The 24310-nt window shown below is 34.4% G+C and overlaps 4 protein-coding genes across 7 annotated transcripts; all 4 read right to left on the reverse strand.

Annotated features, from left to right (window-relative positions):
• Positions 1 to 429: 429 nt before the first annotated feature.
• LOC9315658 (transcription repressor OFP15) lies at positions 430 to 2287 on the reverse strand. Its single transcript, XM_021028064.1, has one exon. The coding sequence runs from the start codon at positions 1785 to 1787 to the stop codon at positions 996 to 998; it is 792 nt and encodes a 263-aa protein (XP_020883723.1). The 5' UTR covers positions 1788 to 2287; the 3' UTR covers positions 430 to 995.
• Positions 2288 to 8679: 6392 nt separating this feature from the next.
• On the reverse strand, positions 8680 to 10066 carry LOC9317490 (ubiquitin-conjugating enzyme E2 variant 1C). 2 transcript variants are annotated; one of them, XM_021028073.1, is made up of 4 exons: positions 9911 to 10066; positions 9345 to 9487; positions 9069 to 9194; positions 8680 to 8996 (listed from the first exon to the last, which is right to left on the reverse strand). In XM_021028073.1, the coding sequence occupies exons 1-4, from the start codon at positions 9942 to 9944 to the stop codon at positions 8856 to 8858; spliced, it is 444 nt and encodes a 147-aa protein (XP_020883732.1). In that variant the 5' UTR covers positions 9945 to 10066; the 3' UTR covers positions 8680 to 8855. The 2 variants fall into 2 exon arrangements, with proteins under 2 accessions (XP_020883732.1, XP_020883733.1); XM_021028074.1 differs by having other exon boundaries at positions 9348 to 9487; positions 9911 to 10061.
• Positions 10067 to 11343: 1277 nt separating this feature from the next.
• LOC9317491 (mitochondrial import inner membrane translocase subunit TIM44-2) lies at positions 11344 to 14541 on the reverse strand. The gene is made up of 14 exons (XM_021028049.1): positions 14268 to 14541; positions 14076 to 14182; positions 13907 to 13990; positions 13736 to 13811; positions 13406 to 13450; positions 12942 to 13316; positions 12793 to 12861; positions 12617 to 12681; positions 12460 to 12528; positions 12313 to 12385; positions 12128 to 12232; positions 11939 to 12010; positions 11796 to 11858; positions 11344 to 11695 (listed from the first exon to the last, which is right to left on the reverse strand). Exons 1-14 carry the CDS (start codon positions 14340 to 14342, stop codon positions 11564 to 11566), a joined length of 1410 nt encoding a protein of 469 aa, XP_020883708.1. The 5' UTR covers positions 14343 to 14541; the 3' UTR covers positions 11344 to 11563.
• A 227-nt stretch (positions 14542 to 14768) lies between these two features.
• Positions 14769 to 18095, reverse strand: LOC9317492 (B3 domain-containing protein At2g36080). Of its 3 annotated transcripts, none has more exons than XM_002881380.2 (3): positions 17379 to 18039; positions 16108 to 16298; positions 14769 to 15129 (listed from the first exon to the last, which is right to left on the reverse strand). In XM_002881380.2, exons 1-3 carry the CDS (start codon positions 17881 to 17883, stop codon positions 15058 to 15060), a joined length of 768 nt encoding a protein of 255 aa, XP_002881426.2. In that variant the 5' UTR covers positions 17884 to 18039; the 3' UTR covers positions 14769 to 15057. The 3 variants fall into 3 exon arrangements, with proteins under 3 accessions (XP_002881426.2, XP_020883726.1, XP_020883727.1); XM_021028067.1 differs by having other exon boundaries at positions 14769 to 15358; XM_021028068.1 differs by having other exon boundaries at positions 14814 to 15108; positions 17379 to 18095.
• Positions 18096 to 24310: the final 6215 nt, after the last annotated feature.

The raw sequence follows: 24310 nt of genomic DNA on the forward strand, positions 1-24310 counted from the left end.
TTTTGTAAAATATAAGATTATGGAGACAATCTTGTAGGATTGTGTCACTGATTTACACAGTCCCACATGTCTCATCTTAAAGCCAAACCTGCCGTTGAAGCGAAGAGATCTTCACTGTTTTCCCGTTCTCAGCTTATCCAACGTTCAACTAAGTTTTAATTTTATATACCATATAAAACTTTTGTATTCTATTCAAAATTTTGCTGGTGAAAATATTATCTAGATAAATTGGTTGTACGTGTAGGTTCCCCATAGAATCCAGAATTCAACTCAATGGTCAATAATCAAATTTAGTTCTTTTTTATATATGTACGTTTTGACTGAAAGGTGAAAGCATCTATATGCAATCTACTATTCTTTTATTGAAGCTTTTGAAAGAATTTTTTTTTTATTTTAATTTATTCATTTAGTTTTTTTTTTTTTTTTTTAAATCCAGGTATCCGGGCCGAAGCCCGACTAGCACCAAGGCTTGAGGCCGGTTTCCTGTCAGGCCGTCCGAACCCAACGCTCAGTGTATTTCCTGGAGGCCCGAGGGGGCCAGGTGAAAATCTCGGTGACCAACAGGAATCGAACTGCGGGCACCATATTGGAATTATCCCCTCAAGTACCACTAGCCCAACCCACGTTGGTTTTATTCATTTAGATTTGATTATTAATACTTTTGTTCTTTTATAGACGCAAAAAACTAACGTTGCAAATATTTTTATGCACGTTTTGTCAAAAACTGAGATTAATAACCGATCCAATGGCCTAATCCTTGTCTTTACCAAAGAAACAAAAAAATAAGTGCAATCCAACTATCATCATCCTACATAAACGAAAACTATTTTCCACATTATTGAAAAAATTAAAAGGTAAGCACAATACATACCAATATAATAGTAATACGGTTCATCATCTCCATATGTGTATCGGGGTAGCCAACGTTACAATTCTGCACAAATTTTAATTAAGCTAAAGAACAAATTAATTAAGAAAAAAAATGCAAAACCGTTCTAAACCATAATGTCTTTAGTGTTCTCATCCATCTCTAACAAAGAAGACAGCGGCAAGAAACGTACGGACGTCGAGGAAGTCTCATCGGAGGAAGAAGAAGACGAACACGACGTATAGAATGACAAGGGAGACGACGGAGATTCTCCAAGAGTCATACTATTACAACAAGAAGTGCTTGCTTCTCCGGAAGCGGCGGCGCGTGAGGCCGAGACGCCGTCATCTTTGGAAATGTCGCTATTGGTGATGGGTTTTTTCGTGTTAAGTGCTAAGTTCATGAGGAGATCGACGAAAGCCGCGAAGATGTATCGATGGCTGGTCTTGGCGTTGACTTTCAAGAACTGAAGGAGAAGCTTCTCGAGGCTTTTCCAGTCATGGTGAAGCTCGTGTGCCTCAACCATCTCCTCCATGGATCTCTTGAAATCAGAGTAAGGGTCGTTTGATTCCAAGGAGAAGAGCATGAAGCCTTCTTCTTCGTCTTCTTCTTCTTCTCGCTTGCTCGTAGCTCCTTCAAGTATAGAGTTGGTTTCTCCTTTGCTTTCGAAGATGAGTCTCTCTGATGATCTTAGCCCTTTTATCACACTCTCTACCGAGTCAGTAATCTCCGGTGGGTCGAGCTCATCGTCATCTTGGTCGTGAATAGGGTTGGTGAAAGTGATGGTGGCTCTGAAAGATAAGGTCTTAGGGTTTTGATTACAAGAAGGCCATGGCCATGAAGAGGATGATGAATTTGAATTCGAATTAGAAGAATATGAAGATGTTGAGTGGTTCTTGTTTAGAAATGGGAGTTTCATGTTTGTTTTTTCTGAGAAAAGTAGGACAAGAAAATAATTTTGATTTTCTTGTTCTTCTTTGGGTTTCTTCTTTTACCTTTTTTTTTTTTTTGGTATGTTTTGGGGATTGGATTCAAAATTAAGAAACTGAGAGAGTTAATGGAGTGTGGGAGGGAAGATTTTAAGGGTTTGAAGGGGAGAAGGACAGAGAGGAATGGTAGGGTCTCTATTTCTTTACTTATTTAACGTCTATTATATTTCTTTATTAAATTTATTTGGTTGTTGTATTTAATTATTGGCTTCAAAATTTAATGTTGTTTGGTTGGGGTTCATTCAATTCTATAATTCAGTACCTTTTCCCGGTTAAGCTGTTTTCGTATTTATTATAATGAATGATACTTTCTTGTTTTCGTTTTTCCATTCTTCAGAGCTTCTTCAATCTGACTTATTCAAAAAGTATTTTGAAAGGATTCTAAAAGGTTTATTTTATCATTTAGAATGTAGGAGCATATCACAAATTATTGGTTTTGAATCCGACTGTTTTTTTTTTATAATAGAATTCGCCTAACATCGTTTACTGTGTTACATTATTGTATGTATTAAGAAAATACAGATGATGGAAATATTTTATTATTAATAATTTTGAAAGTTAGCTAAATGATCGTGGTTTCAAAAAAAAAAAGATAATTGAAGCTTCCGTACTAGGGGACTACATATATGTATTGCACGTGGCAAAGGAACGTAATCGTTATTTCTAAAGAAAGACAAAATATTAGGTCACATTAAAAGTTTTCTCCATAAACAATTTATTACCCTATGCCCTTTAATAATTTAGTTCCATTCTGAATCCATGTCTGCAAAAGTAACCATAAATATTTGATATATATAAGATGGAAAAGATTAGCTCCATAACTAATTTTTTTAATAACATACTCCACTTGATATACATGTAAATCAAAAACCAAAATCGTATCAAACTAATCAATACTATATTCAATTTTAAGATAGCTATATATTTTCTTTAAATTTGAAACCAAAATACAGCAAAACCCAAACAGAAACGAAATCCATAAATATCAATCATAATTTAGACGTCAAACATAAGATAAATGATTCAAATGGAAAAGAATGAAACATAGATAATGATATACTCCATAACAAGAAAAACTCAACTACCAGTTAAACCAACGAATCAACCAACCAACTGACCAACAAACAAAAGATATGATGAGGTCAATTTTAAATTTTTTTTTGTAAAATCAGACAATATCCCAAACTTTGCAATAATGTTGTATATAATACTAATTGTTATTACACGCCTCCTCCCCAAATCGGAAACATTTTTTGTGTTTCTCTTTCATGGAAACTGCTCGCACCTGAAACCTATTTAGATATATTTATCTATAGGTTTGCATCAATACATTACGTGTATGTATTTTGCATGTTAACTTTTATGTCAATAATTCATATCCGGCGATTCTAGAAATATTACTACATATAATGTTCGAAATATATAGTTTCTCACTGAGAATGATTCTTGCATAAAAATAGTATATTTGAACTGTGAATGTATATTTTTTTCTGTAGAATGCAGTAGATCATACTCATAGAAATAAAATAAAAAAGTCGATGATTTAAAAAATAAGTAATCATAGATCGTATCGGTGAATTTTATTTTATAGAAGGCGCAGCAGTGCCATGTGAGTCTCTCACAATTCCATTTTGCACGTAACTTTCACTCACGTGCCTCTCACGCGACGCCAGTGGAGAGATTGCGACACGGGAGGAGAGATATCAAAATCATTATCATATCAAATACATTAAAGAACACATTAAAACATCTCAATTGACAAATAATGATATATTCAGGGCCAGCGCAGAGGCCAAGCAACTGAAGCCAGCGATTGGGGTTCCAAAATTTTAGGGCCCTTTAAACTAAAAATTTGTTAAGTTTTGAATATGCTGGAAAAACTATAAATTTATTTTGTAGAATCTTTTTAAAAAAAATGATATGGGCTTTTAAAGACAAACTAATTATCTTCAACACTAAATTTTTGATTTAGTAAAAAAAACTCTAAAACGCTGATTGAATATAAAAAAAAAAAACTGACGCTACATGATACCTCTTATGCGTGTATGTGAGTCAATTTGCTTATTTTACAAGTGAAAAATCATAGTTTTTGAAGTTAATTGTTAGTTTTGCTATTGAATTTATTGTTTTTTCTTTGCAAATTTGTTTTAAAAAAGAAAGCTGCTAATCCGATAATGATTCGTTAATGGTTTTTGTAATATATGAAAAAGGCATACTTTTTGAAGTTTTGCGTAGAGTACTTGCATATATCGGGCCGGCATTAGATATATTATATATAAAAGTAGAAGCTTCCAAATAATTATAGAACTATAAGCGGAGATATTAGACAAATCATGTGGATTTTTAAAAGCGAAGATAACGATTGAAAGCTGTACGTCTTCTAAATTCTTATTATGCCATTGTCTTCATGGATGCTTCGTAGGCGTTTCATTTGAATAATCACTTTTTCTTTATATAACAACACTCATCCCTCTTAGCTAATCATTATATATATATATATATATATATATATATTTTACTTCCTCGGTTTCAAAATATAAAGCGTTTTGAAAAAAAAATTTGTTTCAAAATATAAGTCGTTTTCAAGTTTCTATGCAAATTATATATTACTTTTAATATTTTATGATTATTTTTATTATGCAGTCTCTTTTATGATTGGATGAACTTTTAAAAAATAGATCTTTTTAATCGGCGTGAATTTATCTAAAACGTCGTATAGTTTGAAACTGAGGGAGTAGTAATTTGGTCCATACATTATGAGTTTTAACGCTATGTATTTAGGGTTTAAATTTTAGATCATGCATAAAAACTATATATGGATGATCTAAAATATTTCAACATGTACTTTAAAAACCATGATAGATACTACGGACTTTTTATTGCCACTGTTTTCTCACGCTTTTGTTTTAGTAACTATTGAAAGTCAAGTCGAGATAGTCTGATAGATCATAGTTTTAGGCTCATAAGGTTAAAGTTGATATACCGTGATTCATGATTCATTTTTACAGCCATCATCAAAGATTCAATTGCGAGATTCTCCACAAAAAAAAGATTCAATTGCGACATTCTCCACAAAAAAAAAAATTAACAATATGTAGATTTTTTTTTTTTCATATGAACCCATAACCCGTTCCAAAGTAATATTTACTAAGAGTAAACAATTACAATTGTTAGAGCTATAACATTTTTTCCTTTCCTATAACATATTAGTTCAACGGTGGTGGAAGAGCAAAAGAAAGGGACCATTTTGGTGGTATGCACCAGCTGAGAATGTGGTCCTCTTCCTACGAAATCTATCCTCCTTCTCTCTTTCATCGCTATACCAAAATCATGATTCCTTTCTACTAATTTACAAACTTCATATAGTAATATTATCCTTTAGCTCACCAGTTTTGGATACATTTGAAGAATCCCGTTTGTCAATCTATTCCAAACAAATAATTACTACCTCGTTCCACCTTGTAGTATAAATTTATAAATATTACAGATCAATTATAAAATTCGATTATTAAGCATACTTCCTCGAGTTTCCAAATCTAAATTATATGATTGACGATATAATTATGCATACAAAAATCTATATATGTAGATATCTTGTTTGGGAATAGTTGGAACAAGGTTTTAACATAAAAAGTTATCCCGACAGAAATTCATAACGTAGAAACACACATGTAGTAATAATTGAGATATCTTAAGGTTTATATAATGTGAGTGTTTTTGGGTCCATGAAATTGCCGCGACCTGACTAAAGTAGTGAAGAGGGGACAGTGTGCTGGTGTCACGAATACGAAAGATATATATAATATTTTGTAGCTCAGAAGCTGGAGAATTTGATGTTACTGTTTTGGATCTTTGAATATATAAGAAGATTAAATATTAAGATTATCGCTTTCAAGGAATGTAGGCCCAATCTTATCTAACTGTAACCCTTATTTCCTCGGGACCATTATTGTCTTCTCTCTAGTCTCTAGTGGCCCAAACAAATATTCTAAATTTCATTCATACGAGTGTTTTGATTCCATCCATGCAAAAAATTTAAAATCTTGATGTTTGTGGTAATTTAAGATTAAGATTTAATTTGCAAGTAATCTCAAATGTTTTTACAAAAATGAAGACAAATGATGATGATGATTATGCTTTTTAACATATAACCAACATTGTTAAACAAAATGAAGAAACTTTTAGTACATTATCCAACATAACAATATCTTTGAGCTAATACAAATTGAGTTAGGTTAGATAACGTTCTGATAATAGTAGAAATATAAGGGATCTAAAATAATGCCAAAAGGAATGTTTTAAAATAAAAAAAAAAGCTACAATATGGTTCTCTTCGTATTGAATTCACTAACCACAAGGATAGTTACTATAGCGATTAAATCATGTTTGTTTTGTAATCACCAGCGATTAAGTCTTGTTTTTATTTTGTATTTGTTGGCAACAACGATCAGCGACTGACCTCTGATTAAAAATTTTAAAACGCAAAATGTTTAATGATCCTAGCTTTTTTTTTTTTTTTTTTTTTTTTTTGAAAACAATTGATCCTAGCTTTTAAGCATTAATTATTGAAGTGAATCGCTAAACCAACAAACACGAAACAAACAAGATCAAATTAATCGTTGCTGATGGTCACTGTCTGATTGTTAAAAATTAGGAAACAAACCAAAACGTGTTGGTGATTGTTGTCATTGTTGCTAGCAATTACGAAACAAACATAACTTTATTTTAGCCGCTCGAAATTACTAATCTAGTTACCACTTACCATCCATGTAGTCATGTAGATGAACACAACAACACACTACATATAAAAATCAAGTATCAAAACACGAAAGATGCGTTACCAAAGCAAGAATCAAACGATTCCTTCCGGCCTCACACAAAACTGATTATTTTATCAAAATAAAAAGAATCAAACGAAAATCGTCCGTACCTTCCGTTGATTGATGAGCACATGGGTGCATGGCTTTTGGATGGACCCTTCTGCGTTATGTATGTATGCATTCTCTACATTATATTACACTTTTAGTTATAGTTATGCATCATTGATTAATTGGTTGCTAATGATCTGGTCGTCTTTAGCAAAAATAATGAGTTGGTCGTATGATATGAAATGAGGTGGCGTGATTCATGAACCGTGTGGTAAGGACCGTAAAGTATGTGCATAGACTTTAAAAGTCATTACAAAATTTACAAATCTAAACACTTGTAATAGAAGATACATAAACGTAGTGTCGATTGGGGATGTGCCTTTAGTCAAGTGGTTAAGTCCACTTGACTCCGCCTTCCCCACCGGAGTTCGACTCCACTAAATCGCGTTACCCCGCGTAGTAGGGATTGGCTATGGATCGGGCCTTGTCGATCCAAAGATGTCAAAAAAAAAAAAACGTAGTGTCGATTTAATTGTGTTGTAGTTTGTAAAATGGTAACACAACTATGGGTGAAAAAGTTAAAACACAAATTGTATATTGATATGTAAGTATTCTTTTTTTTTTTTTTTAACTCAGGGTAAATCCCTAGAGAGTCTAAGACTAATCCTAGTAGAGAGGGTATCCCACGGGTAGGGTCCCCTCATGTTTTCAAATGGACCGGAAACAATGGATTCATACCCATGTGGCAAAAAGGATAAATGCATAAAGCTAAGCAATTCTGCATCTGGGGAGAATTGATCCCTGACCTAGACCAATAGAGCCACTCTTCCACCAAACTAGAACCAATAGCCCACCACCTCTTATGTAAGTATTCTTTACGGCTAAAACATATATTGATTCTAACATTGTTTATCAACGTTAATGGTTGATGATTTAGTTGTAGATACTCTGACGTGGCAGTTGACGTAGAAACCGAATCCAACAACTGGTAACGTAGAACAAGAAAGTTATACATGTGAGTAAAACTATCCTTTTTGAAGTCGTTTATAAAACCATTCTTCATATGTTTTCAAATGCGAAAGAAAATTAGATTCGCTTGTGGTGAATGTAAAAGTCTAATCATTGAAAATGAGATCTTTAAAAAGTAAAGTATCTCTGAATAATATGATGTGACAAACTACCGAAAATAAAAGATAATTCCTTGAGAACCAAAAAAGGACTTGCATAAATTGAAAGATAGCCATAAAAATAGTTGTCAATGTTTGTGAAAGAAAAGCAAAAAGTCACATGGAAAAAAAGCTAGAGGAAAGGCAATGGACTGCCGTTAATAATCAAGCTTAAGGTGAAGGAGAGATATGACACACTTCCCAAGCCTAGGACATGAGGAAACAGACACACCGACATGATTCTAATATTACTGGACATTACAGCCTTCACTCTTTTGTCCAAATCAGACTCCAAATTAAAACTTTGACATGAGGAACAGAGAGAGACGAAGATGAAATAGCATTTGAGATTTCCTTTAGAGGCGCATATATATTCAAAACATATACAATTTACCTTACTAAATCAATCCTAACAACTCCCTCAATGTAAGTTTGAGCGGTCTAACTTATCCAAGAACAAGATAATAATCTCCTTGTGTCCTAAATTGTATTTGTGAAGATCGTATTCCTAACATTCTTCAAGTTACGCCACTCGTATAACTAAAGATTAGAATCATATTTCAACAATACACCTTTTCTCGGGCTCACTTTCAAATACCGAACTACATTTAGACCTACAGTCCAATGATCTTGACAATTCTTGCATGAATTGCGCTCGAATGTGAACACAATAGGAGAGTTCAGGTCGACTAAAAGTGCAGTAAATCAAACGTATAAAGGACCAAACAACGGTGTTTTGCTTCTAAAAGATCGGTTTTCCATATTATATCTAAATTGAGAAGATGAAGTCATGAGACAACGTTGTCTAGATATATTTGCACACAAGGATTTAAACTCCAGATGATCAATCGAACATCATCATTCATCCACAGACACCATTGTTTTTACTTTTAGGTACGAAAGAAAAAGCTTGAAGATCAACAACAATGGAGAAGCCCCTCAAAGGTAAAAGGCTTTAAGAGTATTAAAAGAAGGTTGCTTCGGGAGGTTGAACAAGCTTCCGGTTATGCGATGCAGTCATCTCCTTCTTCAATTGAGTCAGTATGTCCTCCATTGTGTACTGCCTTTGCCAGTTTGCAAGAACCCCAAACTTCTTCGGATCCACCTATATGCAAATTCACATTGAGTAAACTAATTCAAAACAAAAGTAACAAAACTCAAAAATTCACATTCTTACCACGCCGGTTTCATGGTTGACACAAGTCATGTTGATGCGAGAATGGAACCGAACAGTTGGGGGTTTCTCTGGGTAATCTTTGTCACAGAAGAGCTTCAACTGATAAATTCGACCCTCATGTACAGTCTGCACAAGACATAAATACCAGTTAGATCAGATCACAATGTGCTAGTGATTCTCCCTATCCTCTTTCATATTCCAAAACCATTCAAGAAGGAGACACAAAGTCCTATCATTCATAGCAAGTGAAGATAAAAAAAAAAAAAGAGATATAACTACGTTGTGAGGACCGATGATAGTGCCAGTCCAAGAGCGCATATAAATGTCATCTCCATCATCCATTCCATAGCTCACAGTTCCATCTCCAATACCTTTCTCTCCACGTTCAAGCTCCTCCAGCAACCTGAAATTCCTCGGAACTACACAGTAACAACATCAAACAGCTCAGTTATAGTGAATGAAACAAACAGAAATTACACAAATAAGCTCTATATTCTAAGCAAAGCACTGAGCTTGAAAACAGAACACAGAACTCTGAGAATCTGTATAATACCATTTGAAATAGTTAACCAAAAAAAAACCCCAACTCAAGAATTAGGATTATCACAGAGCGGATTCATATCAATCAAAAGACTAACACTTTCAGAGTTAAAATCAATCAAATCACCCAGCACAAGATACAGAGATATCAAGTATTATGGCTCATATGCAGAGAAACCCAGAAACAATCAAGAAAATTATCGATTGAAATTATCAAATATAAACCCAAGAAACGTTTCGTATCAAATCAAAAACCCTAGAGAAACAAACTTAAGAGAAACCAAAAAATATCGAAAATTTACCGACAACACTCGATCCTCCTGAGCCAAGAGTCATGATTAGGGTTCAAGTCGATTGATTGTGAGATCTGATGACCTAAATTGAGAGAGAAGACAAAAACTGAGAGATTCTCTGATGCGAAACACACAAACGCTAAAGCAAATTGGGGCAGTTGAATTACTATTGGTGCGACGAGAATTGGAGTGGGTAACTATTTATTTTCCGCTACCCATATTTTTGTTTTCTCACATTTGTTGCCATGAATTTAAGATATTGTCAAGAATAACCCCAAACATATTTGATAAGGCTCTGTATGGGCCATTGATATGTTGATGGGCCAAGAGGAGACTTGTTTGTGAAAGAACCCCATGTCCTCTGTTGGGGTGTCAAAATGGGTAACCCGACCCGACCCGACCCAAACTCACATGGGTTCGAGTGTTTAATGGACGGGTTTGACCCGATCTATATATTTATATGGGTTGAATTTATATACCCAAACCCATTATTGTAGAAATCCATTGGCTTAATGGGTTATATGGGTACCCATATATATGTATAATAAAATATATAAATAATAAAAATCCAAAAAAATAACATAAAATTGTAAACCAACAAAAGTTTTTAAATAATAAATTAAAAAATCAAGATATTAAAGTAGAAAAACATCCTAAAATCTTAAAACCACAAATCCAAAGAACCATAAAACCAAATAAAAAAGATAGTTGTAAAGAAAAGAAGATATTTTACATATATTTATATAAATTCTAATATATTAATATAGATATATATAAATTTTACTTTTTAGTTTTGGTTATAAAACCCATGGGTAACCCATGACCCTAATGGGTTTTACCCATTAAACCCATAACCCTAATAGGGTAACCCACTGAAACCCATATATATATATGGGTAAAAAAATTCTATCCAAACCCACTAAAATCATGGGCGGGTTCGGATAACTCATGGGTATTAACCCATTTTGACACCCCTAGTCCTCTGGCAAGACTTGAAGAGACAGATGTGGATGAGTCTAATCCAGACTCATGAAATCATCGATTCTTAGAAAATTTTCAGTTGAATCTCTCTGCCATGTGGTTGGATTAAACACTTGTCGTCATTTATATAAACCCTTAAACCGATATATTAGGAGCTCTGTAGCAAAACAGTTTGATCTCCTAGCTAGGCTACCAAAAGATTGACAAGAGGAATGCAACATTTGTGTGAGCTTTAAGGGGATTTGTGATAAGCTAAGTGATATACGAAAGACCATTGCGTTGATTAGATGAGGTTTTCTTTCTCTTAAGAAGGAATTGGTGAAGGGTTTCATTTGGTACCTTACCTACTACGATGTATTATCATCCTATCCCTCATGTTAGGACATTGTATCTCAACAATGACAAATCTTGTTCTCTTATATTTTCTAACCAAAGAGTTATTACCCTTTTAGAACACAAACAAAACAATAAACTTCATTTAACTTGAAAAAGACTTGAGATCTATTTATATATTTGTCAAAACTTATTCCCCGGAACCATGGGAACCCACTCCTTCCAGAGAGAAGAAGAAAACCAAAAAAAAAAATATATATAGTTCAAGAGTGAACAAGATTGAGTAAATAATGGTACATTGCAAAGAGAAAGGCTTAGCTTATTATAAAGTTAAAAGATGATGAAGATTTAAATGAGAGCTTGAACACCCGCTCTCAGCATTTCTCTGAGCCTCCAAATGGGATAAATCGCATCCTCCCCTAACTCTGCTGCCTCCACTTGTTGCATTGCCCAGTCGTAGTACACCGTGTGTATCGTGTCCTATATCCAACACACAACAACAAATTCTTAAGGGATTGTGGCATTGCCCATATGTTTTGGGTTTGATTTATGATTTTTGATTCAACATTTCTTTTTTTACCTGGCCTCCTTCTTTGATATTTCCATTCTGGTCGCGAACGCAGAAGATTTCTTGCGTTTGGAACTGACATCAAAGATTGATAAATCCATCAACCCCAATTCTTAGTTAAAGGATGACCTCACAAGGAAAACAAAGATCATTACCCTGACGATGATTACTGGAGAAGTTCCCATCATCTTTGTCTCTTTAATTTCAACTTCAGATACATGCAAAAGCTGCACATCACAGCCAAAACGATTTTACTCACCACAAAACGAAGCAAGTTACTCAGAGATTTACATGATTTCACGAGAACCAGGATCCCGTGGGTGAACCAATAATAAAAACCTTACCTTGTGATCGAAAAAATAGCCATGACTCTGGAAAGCTCTGTGCTCTGCCGTGCACCGTTCAATCAATTCCTTGCTGCAATACTTCTTCAAGGTCTCAGCATCTCCCTTTACAAAGATGGGAACTAATTAGAGGCAACAAAAACGAGGATGAAAGGAGATGATCTATTCAAAAACCTGAGATATACCTTACTATATGCATTCAAGACTGGTCTGATGGCTTCCTGAATTTCTACAGCAAAGTCCGGCAAGGAGAATGATCTGACCATGAAAGAGATAAGAATATGATTACCAGGGCCATATCTTCAAACAAATAATCAGCCTCTATAACTTACGGATCTCGGCGACGTATCTCTTTGTAAGTCGATGCAGAACCTGTTTCCTCAAAGATCTTCTCATTCATGCTGCCAAACAAAAGAATGCACATGTCACTAAGCTGCTGTAAGTAAGTAAATTTATAAGAAAGATAGTAAGAGAGCAATTAGAGCATACTCCTGAATCTTGTGAACAATCGGATTATCACTGGTTTCCCATTTTTCCATCACATCTTCTGCAATCTACACGGTCCAAATACATTGCCAATTTACAATAACAAAGCAGTATCAGAAAAGACAGTGATGCAAGGTAATATATTTGAACAAAATGAGTAAAGAGAAGATGTTCATCACCTCTTGGCTCTTGTTAACAACAGGCTCACTCATCCCGCTTAGACGTTTAAATACAGGATAACCTTGCATCTAAACCAAATTTAAGGAAAACACTCAACAAGAGCCTTATAAACATCGCATAAGTGGACAAGACAAAGATGGCCATTTACCTTTTCTCTTAAGGATTCCCATTTTTTTTGCCACTTAGACTGTTTTGTTGGCGTAATCACTATCTCCGTTCTTGTACTTCTCTCACCTGTAAATGGCGGCGGAGGTGTATACTCCAGGTGCTTCCTTTTAGATGGGTTTCCTCGCAATTCCTCCTTTACAATGTCAAGTCCCTTCTTTGCAAAGTCAAGAGGCTTGTGAAACGCCTCGGATATTTTTGGTGAAGAAATGCTTGACTTGAATTTTCCAAAAAATGTATCTTCCTCCTCCGTAGTACCAGATTGCTGCTGCTGTTTTACTCCTTCAGTGGTTCCTGTGCCTGATGAACTTGCTGACTCTGTATTCTCCTCCTTACCGAGCTTGAATGACTCCTTGACCTGATCACAAAAGATACATAACCAAGTTAACATAATAAAAAAAAACTACTGAAAGGGCAACAAAAAAAAAGTGAAAATTCCAGCAAGACCTCTTCTGTGGCTGCTGAGAACTTGTCTTTCACACTTGAGGAGACCTGCATCGTCAAAGCTGTTTATTAGGGACGATTCCTAGCCTTTTACAATGTACAAAGTAACTAATCATACATACAAAAAGTGAGTTACAGTTCTCTAAAACAATTTAGTTACCAAACTAGAAGAGATATAGCATACATAAGGCCAATGATTTCATAAAGAAAATAAAAAATGCAAAACTAACAAGCAGGAAAACACAACCTAGCTGAGAAAGTCCTTGCCTTTCCTAACATTCTCGAAAAAGATAACCCGAAACAGATAAGGTGCCGCCAATTACTAAAGCATACCTTTTTGGCCACAGATTCAGCCTCTGTCCAGACTCCATGACCTTGCTTATACAGCTGCTCAGTAGTTTGTTTCGTTCTGCATTTCCCATTTCATTCCATAAGCTTACTTTTGACATACTATTTACTTCTAACTCTTAAGTCCCTAAAGTGCAATTACAAAATGTAAATTACCTAGCTTTCAAGTCCTCTCTAATATCTTTCAACTCTCCTGCTCTTTCCTTGAACTCCTTCACTGTTTTTTGAAATTCAGGATTGCTACAACACCAATGTAAACAAAAAGGATTAAACTTTCATGTTCCAACACCAATATTTTGCATTGAAAAAATGATTATGATTTTACCTATCAGCTTCTCCTCTAATTTTCTTCGAGAACTCACTGAAAACACTAAACCGGCGATGACTCGCAAACCCATTTCCCGACAGAAGCCCTAATCTTGCGCCCACTCTCTAAAATCAAACACAAAATGAATCACCAAAATCCCATTTTGAGCTCGTAATCACAATCAATAGAAACAAATAACCAGAAACGAACCCGTTGGTGCACCAATTGCTGGAAAAGAGGCTGCTTTGTGATCAGTAAATCTCGAACCAGCTTTCTACTGGCCATTACAACAACCTTCGTAGTGATTTTTTATTAGAATAAACTTTGAAGAAACAGAGCCTATAAGCCGCCTACGAATTAGCCGCTGCGAGAAAGAATCAGATTAAGATTGAAAACATATCTTTGGTTTATTGAAAAAGAAAGAAAGTTGAAATTTTTCCTTGAGAAACAAACCAAACCAAACCCAGAAGACAGGAGTGTTGCCTTAAAGCCCTAGAGAGGTTTCTGTCGATACCATTTAGAGACTTGTTTGGATACACAGATAGGTGTATTTCGAGAGTTGATATTAGAAACGTCGTCGTTTCTAAACAGTATATATAGTTTGGGCCATTTGGCTCATATTCTGCAAAGATTTAGGCCCATATAGCAGTAATGAATTGAACCACTAAGGCCCATTAAGGTTCTGATAGTTTGGTTTTATAAGAAATGCAATTTAACATAAATTGTTGTTATCTGCCTCCATAACAAAATATATAAAGAGATCTAGAAAGGATAACTTTGGAATAGCCAGAACTTTGAATTTTCTATACAATTGTTAGCTATGTAAAAGAATCTAATACATAAGAAGATAAAAGGAAGAGAGTGAAAATTGAGAGAGATTTAAAGAAGAATCAAATATGATTTTACTTTAAATAATACAAAATGAAGCTTGTAAAATTAAGGGATCAACATCTAAAACAAAACATGACTGCAGGAACCAGATGTGAAGCTCTCTTTTTTTTTATCCTTGTGGGCTTCTCTTCTGGTTCACATCTCCTGTAAAACTTATGTCCTGCAAAATAAAATCAAAAATCTTTTTTTTTTAAACACCATGTGATTTTAGAATCCTTGCAAAAGTATCAAGTAGAATTTCAAGTTTCTTAACTTATGTAAGATAAAGAGATATATTATGTGTAGATGTAACTTATCTCCCAAAAAAACATATGATAATTTGTATCTATTATTGGTGCAAACACTTTGTGGAGAATAATATGTCCAAAATCCAAATATTTTCGTTGTCAAAGAGTAGATTTTATTGTGATCTGTAAGAAAATCCAATAATAGATGTGAGAACAAGACATATATGTGTCTATATATATATGTATACGTACACACGTAACATCGACACATCAATTATGCTTAATTATTCATGTGTAGTTACAGATTTGGTATAGAAGAAAAGTTTGACGGAATTGTCGACATTATTGTTCTTGAAGACCAAAAAGCATATGATTTATATAAATGAGAAACGTGCCTAACAATAACAAACACTGATAATACTAACACTTATAGTATAGTAGTAATAACAATAACTTTAATAAATAATGGACCGCACTTTTTTTGTGGGATAAGATTTTTGGATAGACCACTCGGCGTGATATATGAACAGTACAACTTCACACTCTAATGACCTCCCCAACCCAAGAAACAAAAAGACCATTTGTTCCTATCCTCAGTTTCTAAATAAAACTATAAAACACATATAGGTAGAATTAGAGATAATTGCTAACAAGACAGTTAATCTGAATAATTATTTGGACTTTTGTTATACTCCACTATATTTTGCTAAACGGACGTAGAGATTCTTGGTATGTGGTAACTATAATACAACAAAAGGGTCAAACCAACTCAATTAACTTCTTTCAATTTGAGACGCACTAATGAGAAACGTAAAATGTCGGTTAAATGATATGGACATCTACTTAGATCTTTAACTAGTATGTTTAGACTTTAAGAAAACGAAAATAAACTAACTTTTTGTTTATTTAAAATAATACTAATTGAAACGTACCATGTAGTACGGAGGTGGATAGTGTTGTTGTTGAGGGTAGAAATGAAACTGGTCGTGATTGGTTGTATATGTGTTAGAACCGTCAGGTGTGGATGGCTCGGACCAGTCCGAGTCTAGCTGGCATTCCATGTTCACTCCGAACAGTCTCAATGTCTTCGAGTTCCCTCTCTGGCTCTCCACCGCTTGAGCCCCTGTGTGCCATACAATTTGATACCATCAATGTTATATAAATTAATGTAGAAAATAAAATTTAGGAATCTATAATGGATAACTACCGAGACTTTAGCATAATTTCCCAAAAGAACAAGACTTTAATCGGAAGAGAATTTCCAATTTTGGTACTCAGATGACAAGCTTTACCACAATAAGACGCCACGTTATATTATATGCGAATTACATTGGTACTACAAAATGTCCACATCACATGTAACAATTAAATATATTCGAAAATAAGTATATACTCAAAACTTTGTTTTATGATGAGTGTTGGACTTGGTTTAGCGTCTTGAATCGAATTTTAGCATATGAATATATTCGGAACATGTGAGGAACTACTGCATGCCGTTTTGGTTACGGTCCAAGATACCGATTAAAGAGGTGTACATTCAGGCTGATGTATACGTTTATATGTATAATGAAAAATGAAAATTGGAGAAAAGAGTAGGTGTAAGTATACGCAACAAATGTCACGCAGAGCAGATAATACGAATCCGATTCTGTTTCTATGGGCTTCCATCATTTCTTTATTTTTACTTCTCTACTTACTTTAAAGCGCGTCTACCTCCACGCGCCCATTTACAAACCCAAACAAGATAAAGAGTACTTTCAATTGGGTCACGTAACCTCATACATTTCATGAAATAGATTTTTCACTTTTTAACTTTAAATAAATATCTCATGACTCGTTAAATTTTAATTCCGTTATCTATCCAGTCTATGCATGTAAAATGAAAATTATACCCGACAAAAAAAAAATGAAAATTATACGTTGACAAAAGTGCAAACGACAAAATGGACTTCTTTTCCAATTGCCATAACTCTTACTATTGTGTTATTTTTCAATAGATTTAGTTAATAATCTAGCTAAAATGGCTTGGGATCGGGACCTACTGTAGTAGTTTCACTACACCTTTAAATGTCAAAGATATTCGACATTTGATATTTCCAAGAGTAATCTGATTTTTTTTTTTTTTAGTAATCTGAATTTTAGGTTCAAAATTTTTTGGTTATGACCAAAAAATAAAAACAATTTAATTAAATAAAAAGGGTACCTGCATGAGGATAATATTGAAGCGAGGCATTGGATTGAACATGGCGATTAGAGTCGGAGGAAGAAGAAGAGTCACCGCGTCTTCTCCAGCCAATGAAGAATCTTCCGCCGTTAGCACGGTGGCGATGGAAGAGAACGACGTCACCGGCGTCAAGGTGCTTCTCCTTGACGTATCTACTCCAGCCTTTGGTCAAGACATAACTCTGGCTACTGTTCCAGTACGAGTATCTGAATCTCCATGGTTTACCTTCCTCGTCCTCGAAGCAGAGGAGAAGTCCTTTCTCCACCGCGTCTGCGGCTGCGGCCGCTAGTGGGAAGTATCTTTCGGCGTGCTGTTTTGGGATGACGAGGCGGTTGAGTTTTCCGACGTCACTTGGGGTTAAGGGTTTCTCGAAAAGAGCTTCTTTTTCTTCCACGACGTCGTTTTGGTGGTGGTGGTGTTGCTGCTGTTGTTGCCACATGAGAGAATGGTAGTGAAAATCGCTTGAGTATTGGTTTATTGACATTTGAAAGAGAGAGAGAGAGAGAAAGAGATGGCAAATAGTGATGAGAGAGAGAGAAAGGGCAAATTTTTTTGAGATATCAGTGCTCCTTTAGCTAGGTTACATGTATCTGCCTCTATTTATATCTGTATATATATGTTTCAAAAGAAAGAGAAAATTTATCTTTAATATATCAAGTGTATATGAGATATGCCTTTCTAGTACTTTCTGTATATAATTGGGGATATGAATTTTGATGCAAAAGAATGATTAAAAATTGGACTGATAAATTTTAGTAAAAACTAACAATATGAAAACTAATATAATATTCCTGCTATAAATGTAAAAAGTTTACTTACAAAACAAAGAAAAATATGAAAGGTGGTTGATATCACTATAAATTTATAAAGTGTATTTATTTAGTGGTATTTTAGGGTGTATAGATTTCACATTTTGGTCTTCTTTATACGATAATATGTATGCACATATCTATATTTACATGTGAGATGTGTTTTGTCGGGATAAGGCACATGTTATCGCATTATCCTTCATTTTCTATAGCTTACTACTAACTTCTCAAGCACGTGCTCTCCATTCACCACCCAACAAATCATCCAATTATCTCATTCTTAATTATGTTAGTTTTGACATATTGACATTTGTATTACTAATTAACTGACATTAATTCATATAGTTTTCTTACAATAGCATTTGTTTTTTTTTTCCGCTACAGCTTGAATATGTGACCCTACAGTTTCGTCAGGTACGGTAGAATTATCAGCCTTGTGTTAAATTCAACACAAAACCATATTTCTACATAAGAAAATATTGTATAATTCCAGAAATAGTAAGCTAGCCTACTTTTTTTTAATCTTTGATGATAATGCAGATTCTCTTGATTATATTTTTAGAAAAAAAAGTATGAAAAAAAAGAGAAGAAAAGAAAGGCAGATACATGGACCAAAGCCTAGAAAAGATCTTTTGTCTCTTAACCAAGAAGATTTCTATGTACAGCCTTTCCTTATTTAGTTTTTTCATCACGTGCATGACACATCTCATAAATGGTTACGTATTGTTCATAAAATTTCGAAAATTGTTTGTCTCTGACTATTTTATGTGAAATGATATTTATTTTTATAAAAAAAGAGCACATATAGCTTTGTGTTTCCAAAGATAGTAGTCGTGGGAGGGATAGAGATAAGATCTGTCTTCAATTGTCTGTCTTCTTTCTACAGTCGTGTTTCAATCCTCTCCTCACATTTTTCCCTCACTAACAAACATATAATAAAACAAGAAATAAATAATTCGTAAAAATGTATTACGTAAACCCAAAACAAACTTTTCTAATTTGTTAGTCGCTTTTTGTTTTTTATGTCTTTCCGACTTCTTTGTCCTCTTTGTTTCCTTTTTCTGACAAATTTATCACAATCTGTTATTATGCTCTTGAAAGATTAATTTTCTAAAATCTCATAAAAGTTATTTTGTATATATATGTTAGGTGAATATCCATCGGATACATATAATATCATATTTATGCAATGTATTTTAAATTTAGTTAAATTTGTAATTTTTTTGTTTGTCTTAAAAGGTTTAAGATCTGTGTGACATGAATTAATATACAACTTAACAAAAAAAAAAAAAACGTAGATTGGTGATAATGAAATGCAGCACATAGCTAAAGGTATAACGATTTATGTAGAGCAAAAACGTCATCTATGTTATATCGACAACTTGTTTTTGTTTCTTTCTGACGTTATAAGTTATATCGACAACTTGTTTAGATCTGAAACGTTTTAATTCGAAAAAGTTTTCGTCCACCAAAAAGTTGTTAGTGTGATATTTCTATACTATATTACTATTAAATAAAAACCAGGTCAAGTGATAATACCTCATCCTCGATCGCCGCGAAACTTCCTCAATTTCCAAGTAGATTCATTCTATCAGGTAAACCCTGTTTCTTCAATTCTACTACTGACATCAATGTTTCTCCACAATTACACTTTACCTTGTGTAAAATCAGTTTGCAAGAGTTAATAAGAGAGTTCTTCTAAGAATGAAATAAAGGGAGTTGAAAATATATATCTAATTCAATTTTGGTTACATTCAAAATTAAGATTACTAGCAGTATTTTGTTAGTAAATTGTATAAAAATTTCCTTCAAACTTTGATAAAATCCAAATTGTATAATATTGATAATATTGCACGCAATAACAAAATAGAACTATAAGAAAGGAAATGAAAACATTGGCAAAAAAAAAAGAAAGGAAATGAAAACAATAATAGAACGGCAGAGAAGGAACATGGATCCTTAGGGAAGAATCAAAGATAGGGAATCATATATAAATAAAGAGAGAGACAAACAAATTCCAAGAAATTGTAAAATTTGAGGAGAGATCTTTGGATGCATAAAATAAAAAAGTACTATATGAGGTTAATTGTATGGAAAGTGATCAGTGAGACTAATTAGCTTGACCATGCACAAAAGTCATATATGCTCTACGCTTATGGAGTAGCTATTTTGCATTGCTGTACCTGTACTCATTTTGATTCCCTTTTCGCAATTATTGTGTTCCCGTTTATGATCCCAATAACTTATTTTATGACAATACTAAATATCTATGATGCTCTTTATAAAAATAAAAAGGTATATATATATATATATATATATATATGATGCATATTCACGCGACGTATACAACTAAAAATCTCATGTTATGCCGTGAAGTAAACCTATATTATATTTATCAAGTATATAAAGTTGTTAATTTGACTCGCGATTCAATAATTCGGGTTAGATTAAGTTTAACCATAAGTAATGAATATTTCGGATGAGCAATGAGAAATGATATTGAACCGTTTATGAAGTTGAAGTCTCTTGCATTCGATAAGATCATTCGTAAATGTAAACTATTTTGAACCATTCGATCTCCAATTTGATTCAAATATTTTACCTGAACAACAACAACGATAATCCATAACTAAGGTCAATAAAATATTTTTTTTTTTTTTGTCAACCACACATTAATTAATAAATAATTCCTTGATTGGTTGCCCAATTAGGAGGAGTAGAGTTTACAAAAGTAACTTCAGAAAATAAAAGTCTAGAAGAACGGGCTAAGCAGTCCGCTTGAACATTACATAAACGAGAAATAAGAGAAAGCGAGAAGAAAAGGAAAGAGAGACGGATAAAACCAAACTCATCTAGAAGATTGGAGAAAGCAGGCCATTCATCCGGTGAGTGTATCATCGAGACTAACTCCGAGCAGTCTGATTCAAACACCTGACAATCGATCCCTCTTGAAAGGATATTCTTCATAGCCCAAATTAAAGCTTCCATCTCCGAGTGAAGAGGGGAGGGACACCTCCGAAGGCACTTTGCACCGAGCAGTATCGTTTGATCATTTCCTTGAAAACACCACCATCCTATACCCATTGTTGGATCTGAATTTTTCCAAGAACCATCAATCCGACATCTTATAGATTGAACCGGTCGTTCCAAAGTTTCCGTAGTAGAACTAGTTTCGATCGGATCCAACTGAGCTTCTTCCCACATTAATTTTTCACTCAAAGCATGATTTAAAATATCTCTGGGTTCAGATTGTAATCCCTTGAAAACCTTTTTATTCCTATCTTTCCAGATGAACCACAAAATCCAAGCATAACTGAAAGTTTTCTCTCCCCCATCTAGATTAGATGGTAACCTCCAATAAAGATAATCTAGATTTGAGAATTCCGAGGTTAGAGGAAAACTACCTATTGCCGTAGGTATATCTGATAATTCCCATATTTTCTGAGAATGAGTGCACTCAAATAAAGCATGATTTATTGTTTCCTCTGCCATCTCACACCTTTTACAGAGAAAGTCACATTGGATCCCTCGATGTGCTAATTTTGAAGTAACTGCTAGAGATCCCGTAGCAATTTGCCATAAGAAATGTTTAGTTTTGGAGGGGCTTTGACTTTCCAAGCTTGTGCTTGTAAATTCTTATAATTCGGGCCCCATTCGATCGTTTCTGTCATCTCTCTAGCAACCCGATAGCCTGATTTTACTGTATATCTTCCCGATCTTGTATGATGCCAGATAAGCCTATCTGGCTTATAAACTTTGCTAATAGCCAATCCCCTAATAAACTGAATATCCACTGGATCCAAAAATTCTTGTAAAATAGGAAGATGCCATTCTTTAGTAACCGGATTAATTAAATGGTTAACCATCAAACTTGAAAGTAATGTTTTTCCTCTTCCATTTGCGGGCCGTGGGTTAACATCAGGAATCCAAGGATCTCGCCATACCGATAGATTGAAACCCGATCCTAGTGACCATCTAGCTCCCACTTCAACTAATCTTTTAGTAGAAAAAATACTCTTCCATCCAAATGATGGAGAGTTTGGTTTTTTTACCTGTAAAGGATGAATATTCCTGAAATATCTGCTTTGTAGCACCCGAGCTACTAAAGAGTTCGGATATTGGATTAAACGCCAATATTGTTTAGCCAACATGGCATCATTAAAAATGTCTAGGGAATGAAAGCCTAAACCTCCTTCTTCTTTATCCTTACACATTTTTTCCCATGCTATCCAATGGATCCCACGATCTCTCCCATTGGAACTCCACCAATAATTAGAAATAGCACTTGTTAACTTAGAAGTTAACTCTTGAGGTAGTTTAAAACAAGACATAACCTAGGTTGGTAGTGCCAAAGCCACTGATTTGATCATTGTGTCCTTTCCACCTTTCGACTGTAATTTAGCTGACCAGGCATTAATCCGTTCATTAAGTCTTTCCCGGACATAATTAAAGATTTTACTTTTTGAAGCTCCTAAGCTCCCTGGTATACGCAAATAGGTACGCATGCCACCCTCTTTACTGATTCCAAGGGTGTTTTTAAGTTGATCTCTTTTTTGGTTTGCTACGCGCTTACCAAACATAACCGATGATTTACTGAGATTTATCTCTTGCCCTGAAGCTTTACCATAATTCCCAATAATATCCATCACCGTTTTGCATTGCTCTGAATCCGCTTTACAGAAAAAGAGACTATCATCCGCAAAAAGCAGATGTGAAATTGCTGGGCTTCTTTTCGCTATCTTAATTCCTGTCAGCTTCTTCTCCCTTTCCGCCTTTTTAATATTTGCAATCAGTACCTCCGTACATAAAATAAACAAATAAGGCGATAAGGGATCACCTTGCCGTAAACCTCTACTGGGAATGATATTTCCTCTTGGTTCCCCATTCAATAAAACCTGATACGAGACCGAACTAACACTCCACATGATCCAAGAAACCCAATTAGAATTGAATCCCAACCGTGTCATAATTGCCTCTAAAAAGTCCCATTCTATCCTATCATACGCTTTGCTCATGTCTGTCTTAATTGCCAGGAAATCCGTTCTACACATTCTATTAGTCCGTAAGCCATGAAACATTTCCTGAGCTAATAAGATGTTGTCTGTAATAAGTCTCCCAGAAACGAATGCCGATTGTGTTTCAGAGACTAGCCGAGGTAAAATGTGTTTAAGCCTCAAGCAAAGAATTTTTGAAATTATTTTGTAACTCACATTGCAAAGACTTATTGGCCTAAACTCTGCCATCTTCTGTGGCCTTTCCGTCTTTGGAATTAAACAAATATTTGTTTCATTTATTCTCTTATCAAAACGTCCAGTTCGGAAAAAATCTCTGACCAATCCTACCAAATCTTCCTTTAAAGAATGCCAAAACCTTTGATAAAATAATGCTGTCATACCATCTGGACCTGGTGTCTTTTCTGGATGCATTGAAAATAAAGCTTTCCTAACTTCTGCTTCGGTAACCTCTTTGGTTAGTTCCCTATTCATACTTTCCGTAATAATTGGAGACACTTCATTTACCATCTCAGCAATTCCATTTGTATTGGAGACCTTAAAAAGTTCTTTAAAATAATTAGTTGCTATCTCCTCCATCCCTCTTTCTGATTCCTCCCAAACATCATTAGGTCCATATAGACCTGATATCTTATTTCTTGCCCTTCTTTTTTTTGTAGAAGCATGAAAGTATTTGGTATTTTTATCCTCCACTTTTAACCAAAAATTTCTGCTCTTTTGTTTCCAATAAATTTCTTCCTCATGATAAGCTTCCTTTAATTTACTTTCGATTCTTTTTATTTCCTCTTGTGGAATCGAGTCATCATTCTTTGCTTCTTCCAAAGCCCTCTTAAGCGAATAGATATTAGCCTGACCCGTGGGAATATTATTTTTCCTCCACCATGAAATGGAATTTCTACAATTCTTTATTTTATCCACAAAAACAGGAATTCTAAAATTTCTTGTTCGATTCCAACCTGAATTTATGGCTTCAGTAAGGCCATCCTTTCCAACCCATCTTTTATCAAATCGAAATTGACGTTTTCTTCTAACCAAAGTTTTCCCACAACTCAATAAAATCGGTCTATGATCAGATCCAATCATATCCAGA

The sequence above is a fragment of the Arabidopsis lyrata genome, assembly GCF_000004255.2.
Source record: "Arabidopsis lyrata subsp. lyrata unplaced genomic scaffold ARALYscaffold_4, whole genome shotgun sequence".
NCBI classification, from domain to species: domain Eukaryota; kingdom Viridiplantae; phylum Streptophyta; class Magnoliopsida; order Brassicales; family Brassicaceae; genus Arabidopsis; species Arabidopsis lyrata.

Coding starts and splice junctions, on each gene's coding strand:
- LOC9315658 (XM_021028064.1), bottom strand. CDS start 1,787: ATGAAACTCCCATTTCTAAACAAGAACCACTCAACATCTTCATATTCT.
- LOC9317490 (XM_021028073.1), bottom strand. CDS start 9,944: ATGACTCTTGGCTCAGGAGGATCGAGTGTTGTCG. Junction 9,195..9,344: donor TCATCGGTCCTCACAACGTA/GTTATATCTCTT, acceptor TGTCTTGTGCAG/ACTGTACATGAGGGTCGAAT. Junction 8,997..9,068: donor TCAACCATGAAACCGGCGTG/GTAAGAATGTGA, acceptor ATTTGCATATAG/GTGGATCCGAAGAAGTTTGG.
- LOC9317491 (XM_021028049.1), bottom strand. CDS start 14,342: ATGGCCAGTAGAAAGCTGGTTCGAGATTTACTGATCACAAAGCAGCCT. Junction 13,991..14,075: donor ATTAGAGGAGAAGCTGATAG/GTAAAATCATAA, acceptor TTGGTGTTGTAG/CAATCCTGAATTTCAAAAAA. Junction 11,696..11,795: donor ATATCAAAGAAGGAGGCCAG/GTAAAAAAAGAA, acceptor TGTTGGATATAG/GACACGATACACACGGTGTA.
- LOC9317492 (XM_002881380.2), bottom strand. CDS start 17,883: ATGTCAATAAACCAATACTCAAGCGATTTTCACTACCATTCTCTCATG. Junction 16,299..17,378: donor TCAATATTATCCTCATGCAG/GTACCCTTTTTA, acceptor TATGGCACACAG/GGGCTCAAGCGGTGGAGAGC. Junction 15,130..16,107: donor ATCCACCTCCGTACTACATG/GTACGTTTCAAT, acceptor TAAAAAAAAAAG/ATTTTTGATTTTATTTTGCA.